The following is an 8,715-nucleotide window of genomic DNA, read 5'->3' on the forward strand; positions in this document are numbered from 1 at the left end:
GCTCAAGTTGGGATGGGCGAAAGAAGCAGCGGCCTGATGATCTGGTTTGTTCTGTTATGCTGCGTTGGGCTGCGTTTAAGGCGACGTCGAGCTGGAAGTGCACACGCGATCCAGACCACTCCTCCCTGCAAGGACTCCTCCACAAGAACTCCACAAAGACGAGTCACGTTTGACTCGCATTTCAGAAGAGGGAGGGAGGAAAATCTGAACGGAAAAGACGGTAACGAGTCTCTCTCTCTCTTCTCTTCTCTCTCTCTCTCTCTCTCTCTCTCTCTCTCTCTCTCTCTCTCTCTCTCTCTCTCTCTCTCTCTCTCTCTCTCTCAATTCAAATAGTTCATGCTGCTGTTCAGAGAAAAAGGGTGAATGGACGTGTAAGTCAAAGTGAGACTCCTCCCCTCAACCCCACCACTTCCATTCCATCTAACTTGCGCAGGCACGAATATTTTTATCCATCTAATCATCTATCTATCAATCCTTCTTTCCGTCCATCCATGCATCCATCCATCGCCTCGAGACCCCTTGCGTCCTTAGCAATTACCTGGGTTGCCTCCCTTGTTGCAGCGTCTCTGCTCCAAACTCATATAAACTCTGCGCATCTTCCTGCCAGTTTGATTGCAGTATCTTCAGTAGCAATCTCTCATGAGTGCCTCACCACAGCGGCCCATTATCTGCAAAATCAAATCAAATACTGCCATCATGCTCGACCTCATATAAAAATCTCACATGACATGGAAGACTGTGTATCATCACTGCATTCCAACACTTGGGACAAGTGAAATTATTTCAATATATTTTAAAAAAAACTAACCTTAAAAAATACATGTACACTTCCTGATCCTAACTAACCCCTAACTTCAACCATAGAAGCCAAGTCGACTGTGCAAAACGAGTTTTAAAGATGTTTCGAAAAGTGTGTTACTCCCCTCTGCTGGTGGAGCGGACAACTAACCGCGGTTCATAAAGAAAACTCCTCAATCTGTTAACATAAATGATGGTTCTCTTTAAATCTGTTCTTCAAAATATTCTCACTCATTCTCATTAGTCAGAGTATCACATCCAGCGTGAGCACAAACAAAACAACCTCCGCTGTATTTGCTGCAAATTGAGGTGAGATTGCCTGAGGTTCCAGTCAGTGTGTCATCACTGTACACCCGCTCATCTTCACTTCAAAATCCTAAATATAGTTTATCTCGCCACATTAGCGTGCTTGCGTCACAGAAGCGGAATTATGCCTGCTCGGAAGTCTGCATGTCCCAACATCAACTCTCGTTGACATGAGTTCACTCATGACAATGACGTCATTGGACTGCAAAAAATGCTCTCGACAAACAAGACAACTAATGAAATCAGAATTAGATTATTTAGTTTAAAAAAGATATCTGCCAGTATAACAGGAAAACTTAACCTGACAAAAAAAGTAAACAAAACCTCCAAGCCGAGCCTGCAAATATTATGTAATTTTCTTTTCATCCACGATTCCACTAAATTGTCTGAGTGGAGTGTGTCGGTACTTTACTGTGTTGTTGCATTGTGTAATTACGTCAGTGTCAGCAGCCACACCTTTCCACGCCTCTTGACAAAAAAGAAACCAAGCCTGGGAGCACATATAAGTCACATAACTCTGGTTATGGAGTACATTATTCCAGAGGAAAGACAAGTATCACTTTACAGACATGGTATGGGTACTTTTTTCCCTGCTTACATTTGTACTCATACTTATTCTCCTTTACTACCCTCGCACCAGGTAAGTTCATTCATTTTATTGCTAGTATGGCGTGCATAAGATTGATTGAAGATTTTAGGTTAATACACGTTACCGTTATCGTAGGATTGCAATTTGTATTGACGATTCAGACCTCAGCAAAACTGCATCCTTTGAACTGAAACGTGTCGTAAGATCAATTGTTGCAATTCTAAAAGGAATAAACATTGATAGGTAGAACAACAATCTCAAAGGACAGTCATTCAAAATGAGCCGATCAAGCAAATTGGTTGAGAAATGTCTTCAAGTTGACATTTGTGAACCACAATCTGACTTATCTTTGTCTCTGTTTTACGCAGACGGGAAAATGAGCCTCCTTTGGACAAAGGTCTCATCCCATGGTTGGGACACGCACTCGCATTCCAAAAGGATGTCGCAAAGTTTTTGTCTCGGATGAAGGAAAAACACGGCGATGTGTTTACCGTAAGTAAAACTGTGGGGAGATTTCTTTTAATTCTTCTTGGAGTTACGGAATTGCAAAAGTGGGTCTGTAACAGGAAGAAGAAAACAAAAGCACATTGCAATGTATATTACTGCAATACCATCACATTATTTAGCCAATAATATCACATGTCCCACAAATGCAATGTTTAGATGAGTGGAGCCGCGTCAAACATATTAATGTCAAGAATATTTTTGACTCGACTTCCCCTTTAAAAAAAAAAAATGTAGTTCAACTGCAGTATAACCCAAAGAAAATATTTTCAATTCCTTGGAGCGTTTCACTGTACGTGGGTATTAAAATACCTTTTTAAAATACTAAAATACTCTTATCTATTTAGTCATGCAAATTTTAAATTCCCAATTCATCTATTAATATAATGGCTTTCTATTCCTGAAAGCAGCAGTGATTAACAAATCTACACACCCAAGTTGCACAAATTCAACCTGTTGCATAATTGTCAGTATCTTGTTGAGCTCATTCATGAGAGACAATTACATTTGAAACTCAAATGAGTCAAAAACAAACTATGTGCTTTTCAGGTGTGCGTTGCGGGCCATTACGTGACCTTGCTGTTAGACCCGCGCTCTTTCGACGAAGTACTTTTTGACGACATTCGCCTGGACTTCACCCGCAACAAACAGCAGCTCATAAATAGAGTTTTCGGTCTTCAGTTGCCAGGCGTGGAGCCGGCAGCGGACAGGATGTTTATGAAAACGTAATGAGTGATTCACTCAACGGGTATTGAGGTGTTGTAATTGTGCGAATCTCACTTAGTCATCTTTGATGGTTGATCTGTAGACATTTTCGAGGTTTCCGTCTGTCGGAGATGAATTGTTCGATGAGCACTCACCTTCAGGAGCTACTGCTAGGTGATCTCTCCGGTCAATCAGAGTGGAGACGAGAGGGACTCTTCAGCTTATGTTACAGCCTCCTCTTCAGGTAACTTCGTTTCTGGACAAAGAGTCACAAGAGAAATATCATGGGCATATCATTTTGCCACCTTATAAATTATTATACTACTTGCAGGCATCTATTCTTTATCCTCTCCAAAGAGCAACTAATGTAATTTACTGAATCACTCACAATAGTTGTGAAACTTTTCCATGTGTCCAGAGCTGGTTACCTCACACTGTTTGCCAACACGCAGGACGTCAATACAGTCTACAGCGAATTCCGCAAGTTTGACCATCTACTTTCCAAACTGGCTCGCCGCTCGCTCAAAGGAGGTGAGATCTTCATACTCAGTGATTATTATCTGACCGTATCAGTGGGTTGACGTGGAACGTGCATGACAGGGGAGCACAGGACAGCCCACTCGTCCCGAGAACGACTGTGGGAACTTCTGTCTTCGAACGACGGGTGCAGTGGGAAGGCAGAGTGGCAACAGAACTACCAACGCTTCCTCCAGGAACAAGGAGTGGATGCCGAGATGCAAAAGAGAGCTCTTTTGCTGCAGCTGTGGACCACACAGGTGAGTGTTTATTCTTCTTTTTTACTAGACCAGATACACAAGAACCATACGGTGCATATAAAAAGTCTAAACATGCACACAAAAAAAAAAAAAAACATCTAAAAGCAGTTTAATGCAGTCTTATTGTTGTGCTATAATCTGGTTCAAAGTTTTTTAAAGACGCCAGCTCTGTTGCTGAGAATGGATATGAAGCTTAAAGAGCTTAGATGGCATAGAGGAAATTAATCTGCCTGTAGATTAGTTTTCATCAGCCTGCTAATATGGCTGATTTTCTTTCACAACATCCTTCTTCGACTGTTTATCCTGTTCAGCTTCAACGGGAAGTTGGATTTTTGCCAGTCAATGTCAGGGCTAGTCATAAACATAAAAAAAAACGAAATCATATGCGGGGACTGCCAACAACTCGCCACGCCTCAACTGTCTGTGAGAATTTGGTGGCATTTAGCAAACAAAGAAAAAGGCTGGGCCAGAAGATTCCTTGACAGTTGTTTAGTATAAGAACCTGCCTGGACCTGCACTTTAGACTTATACAGTATGTCTTTTTTTTTGCTGAAGGAGAAATGACACGCCTTGTCATCTTTTGAGTTCACATGCACAGCGGCATTAATCTAAATTGTTTATGTTGATTTTATTTTATTTTTTTAAATGAGGCTTTTTTTCTGAAATATATTCTGGATGTCAACAAGGTGAACTTAGTGTAATATGAAAAGTTTATTGTATATAGTAGTGTAAGACTTCCTTGCTGCTTCACATGACCACTAGGTGGCGGTAGTAATCTTCTATTGTGCTCTTTGCTGCTGCACATTATGATCCCAATCCTCATTAAAACCCCACTGGAACGTTGTGCAATGTGAGGAAAGACCCTCAGTAAGTCACTTTTGGCATGCTCTGCAGATCAGGGCAAAGACCGTCAGTCAGTCCTCCTGCTTGTTTGTTTGTGCTCCATCATGCCTGCTGGGATCCCCCGAGCACACAGTCTGGCATGGAAAGTAGAGCAATCTCTGCAGAGAGTAGCAGAGAGAGGAATTAGCAGTGACGCTAGAAAGGTGTCGTGAAATGTGTCACAAAAAAAGCAGAAGCAGAGGTGTGCACGGGGATTGAAAAGACGCCTTGTACTGCCCAAAAAAAAGCTACTGGGTGATGTCAGCTCTCCACTTGCATAGGATCAATGCTATTGACTGAAACAAATAAGCACTGAAATGGATTTAACTTTGGCTTTCGTCTTTTTGAGGGCAAGCAACCGCACACGAACACATGCACGCATGCGCGTGCAAACATGTACCTGACAAGCACTTGCAATCACTGGCAAACAGGTGGTAAATTATTTAGGAACATGAGTTTTCATCATCATCGTTAATATTTTAGTGCAGAATGCAGGCAGGCAGTGCTTTTCTTTCTTTCTTTTTCATAAAAAGGATTATTCCCCCCAAAACCCTCTCCACTCGCGCTTTGGAAATACAAAAAATAATAATAATAATACAAGAATAAATAGGCCTAGACTTAGAAAACAGATTTGTAATTCCATGAAAAGTAAACTCCAAAATATCAATAAAAATTCACAGACCAATTGGAGGGTTTGTGGGGTCAACCAGAGGTCCACCGACCGTACTTTGAGAAACGCTGTTGAATTTACAATTGGTCCTCTTTGGACAAAACAATTTTCGTCTCATGACACTACAGCGAGAATCCAACAATTCTGTTTGTCTGCTGTCAGAGTGGCTTTTTAAAATGATATTTCAAGCGTAAAGTTTTAGAAGCACAGAATAATTGTCATTAGTGCAGCAGCACAAAAGTTTTTACAAAAAGAGGCGCACAGGGCGATAAAGGAAAGTAGCCTACTCAGTCGGTTTTTTTTTGGGGGGGGGGGCATTTTTTTACATTTTAACATTAAAAACGCAAGCACTGGGGAGAGCAATGTGATGGTTGTGTCCTTTATAGAGAAGTGATTGCTGTAATAGCTCCAGGCCTCCAATGGCATACAGCTCCTCATCCCCCCCCCCCCTAACCCTAATCATTTTTAATAAAAAATCCCCATAATACCATGAAAAATCCAACAGGTCACCCACTGCCTCATTCATCATCCCACCAGAATTCCTTTTGTGTCTCTACTGACGTGATCAGATGGTCATTACCTGCAGATGTAGCGGGGCAGGGGGGACAAAGTGGTGCGGCTTGTGCCCATTTGGCCTGGCTGTCAGTGCTCAGATGCGGAAAGGTAAAAAAGAACACCTTCCTTCACCCTGAGCTATTACTGTCTGACAGAATCAGGTGCCTCTCCTCCGGAGGCTGACGGCAGTGTAAGATCAGTCTCATTGATTCTGCTCACCAGACACTTCATTAGGTACACTTGCATGCCGTATCCGTTACAAGGGCAACTATGCTGTTTTGATTGTCTACATCATGAAGTTTCAAGTCAATCTATAGAACAGGGATGGGCAACTTGAATGTTGGAGGGGGCTACAACTTCTCAACAGTGCTTCATGACATAAATATTAAATATTGACATTTTTATGTCAATGTTGAATTATTGATTTTTTTTCGCATTTTACATTTCCCATTTTCGAGGTATTTTTGGTGTTAGCCTGATTAAATAAATCTTCTAATCTACTATAATTCCCAACTGAAATAGCAATACCTAACATGTTTATTTTTTAACTTCTTTTCATGTAGTGTAATGCTGGACCTGCAGCCTTTTGGCTCCTTGGCTTTCTGCTCACTCACCCCGAGGCTATGATGGCAGTCCAGTCAGAGATAAGGGGCCTTCCTCTGGAGGACAGCTCCCTCAAGCAGACCCCCAGCATGGCCAGAGAGAAGAGGACACACTGTACACCCATACTAGGTACGTGTCAGCATCCATCCGCTTCAACCTGAATGGAAAACCACATTAGTCAACATCCCAACAGAACTAGACAGCATTTTTTGTTTGTAAACACATTATTGAAGTTTGCTAACTCCCTCCGTCCAACAGACAGCGTTGCGAAAGAGACCTTGCGACTCACTGCCGCTGCAATGATCAGCAGAGATGTGGTGAAGGACAAAGTTCTGCAAATGGCCGACGGGCAAAAGTACCACCTAAGACGGGGGGATAAAGTGTGTCTCTTTCCCTTTCTGAGCCCACAAATGGACCCAGAAATACACCAAGAACCGCAGGTACTGTGTGCTAAGTACGCACTTTGGTGTCAACACATTTAGAGGACAAGGAACTATATTTAGTTACTCAAGTAGGTGTAAATACTAGGGGTGTAACGATTCATCGATACACATCGATTAATCGATATAAGGCTCTACGATTTATTGGCATCGATGCTAAACGTAAACATCGATTTATATCGCCGTGTTTGACCTCGGACATTAGACGCGACTTTATTTTGAAATCCAGTTCATTGTTGCTTGCTTCCTCTTTCCGGGAGCAGTGGCGCGGCGGCGTGTTGTGTTGTGAGCAGAGCAGGCACGTGAAAGGGGAGTCGACAACTAATACGCGGCTCCTGGGCTGGTGCTATGGCTAGTGTCCAAAAAGACGAGGAAATTGGCTCCACTTCAGGCTTCAAGTCATTCTTTGGAAGCACTTTGGATTCCAAAGAAAAGATGGCTCAACGAGTCAACGGACAAGACGCGTGCAGTTTGTAAATCCTGCCATCTGGTGATCAAATATTCAGGGAGCACAAATCTCGCCGCACATTTAAAGAAAACACACGACATCAAAGTTCAGTGTTAAAATAAGCACTTTGTATACTACAATACTCTTGTAATTTCCTAAATAAAGAGTTTGCAGTACCTTGTTGATTTTGCGTATGAATTGTTATAAATCAGGATATTGTTCTATATTTTTTATTTAAAAAAAATATATATATGTATCGATCGTATAGCACTATATCGCGATGTATCGTGAATGAATCACAGCAGGGTTTAAGATATCGGCAAATATCGTATTGTGGTTCTTTGTATCGATATGATATCGTATCGTGACAAAACCCGCGATTTACACCCCTAGTAAATACCTCACGCTCATAAAGAAAAAAAAAAAAATTTTTGTAAAACTTCTATCATTTTCAAACCCACTTCTACGACTGTAAAATTAATATTAACGATCGAATTTCCTTTGTGACAGATTTTCAAATACGACCGCTTCTTAAATGAAGACCTGACAGCCAAGGAGGATTTCTGCAAGGACGATAGAAATCTGAAATATTTTACCATGCCCTGGGGCGGGGGCAGCAATGTGTGCGTGGGGAAAGATTTTGCAGTGACAACCATTAAACAGTGAGTGTTTTAAGATCTTTCCGTCATGTACGTAAATACACGATCAAAGCACATCATGCTGGTCACATGATATATTTCGATGAAGCACATTGAACACCAAAGAGTGTGTGTTTGAATTTTACCTTCATTTGCATCTAGATTTGTGCTCTTGATGCTAACCCATCTGGACCTGGAATTGTGTGACCCCGAAGCTCAAATGCCGCCCGTCAATTCAAGCCGCTACGGTTTCGGAATGCTCCAGCCGGAGGGAGATCTTCTAGTCCGCTACAGACCAAAGAGAATAACGTCAACTTAATTAACTCAATGGATATTTTATTGATGTGTATATTTATTTATTCCACTGTTATTTTTGTATATACTGTACATTTGTTATGTTTAGTGTTTTTGTCACATGGTTTTCTTCTAGGACCTGTTTGACTTACAGTATTTAATAATTGACCTAATAATACATTATTAAAAAACGTAAATCACACTAGATGGCATGTCATTTACCCAACATATTCAGATCTATTTTAAATTCATTTGCAACAGTTATTATTGTATTATTCAGTCAGAATGTTTAGAAATATAAATATGCTATGCTTTGTAAGAATCACATAAACTTGATGTCAGAACTCTGCAACGGCTTTAATTTAAAAAACCAAGCGCAAAAAGCAAAAATCGAAGGAAAATAAAAAATTAAATAATATCAATCAAATAAAATAGCGTCTGTGTTGGGGAATATTATGTAATATGGCCCAACACGAGAGACCAACATAAACCTGTGGTGCGTTCAGG

General features: G+C 41.1%; 1 protein-coding gene across 3 annotated transcripts; it reads left to right on the forward strand.

Moving 5' to 3' along the window:
- Positions 1-82: 82 nt before the first annotated feature.
- Positions 83-8,410, forward strand: ptgis (prostaglandin I2 (prostacyclin) synthase). 3 transcript variants are annotated; one of them, XM_061290716.1, is made up of 10 exons: positions 83-220; positions 2,062-2,185; positions 2,747-2,922; positions 3,006-3,146; positions 3,321-3,433; positions 3,503-3,678; positions 6,349-6,517; positions 6,647-6,828; positions 7,787-7,938; positions 8,077-8,410. In XM_061290716.1, exons 2-10 carry the CDS (start codon positions 2,156-2,158, stop codon positions 8,231-8,233), a joined length of 1,296 nt encoding a protein of 431 aa, XP_061146700.1. In that variant the 5' UTR covers positions 83-220; positions 2,062-2,155; the 3' UTR covers positions 8,234-8,410. The 3 variants fall into 3 exon arrangements, with proteins under 3 accessions (XP_061146700.1, XP_061146701.1, XP_061146699.1); XM_061290715.1 differs by lacking the exon at positions 83-220 and adding an exon at positions 1,571-1,744; XM_061290717.1 differs by lacking the exons at positions 83-220; positions 7,787-7,938; positions 8,077-8,410 and adding exons at positions 1,569-1,744; positions 7,092-7,352.
- Positions 8,411-8,715: the final 305 nt, after the last annotated feature.

This window comes from Syngnathus typhle, linkage group LG11, assembly GCF_033458585.1.
Source record: "Syngnathus typhle isolate RoL2023-S1 ecotype Sweden linkage group LG11, RoL_Styp_1.0, whole genome shotgun sequence".
In the NCBI taxonomy this organism is placed as follows: Eukaryota; Metazoa; Chordata; class Actinopteri; order Syngnathiformes; family Syngnathidae; genus Syngnathus; species Syngnathus typhle.

Excerpts from the sequence above, each read along its gene's own strand:
- ptgis (XM_061290715.1), top strand. The coding sequence starts at position 1,674 with ATGGTATGGGTACTTTTTTCCCTGCTTACATTTGTACTCATACTTATT. Across the intron at positions 6,518-6,646 it reads ACACTGTACACCCATACTAG|ACAGCGTTGCGAAAGAGACC; the intron begins GTACGTGTCAGC and ends TCCGTCCAACAG. Across the intron at positions 6,829-7,786 it reads AAATACACCAAGAACCGCAG|ATTTTCAAATACGACCGCTT; the intron begins GTACTGTGTGCT and ends CCTTTGTGACAG.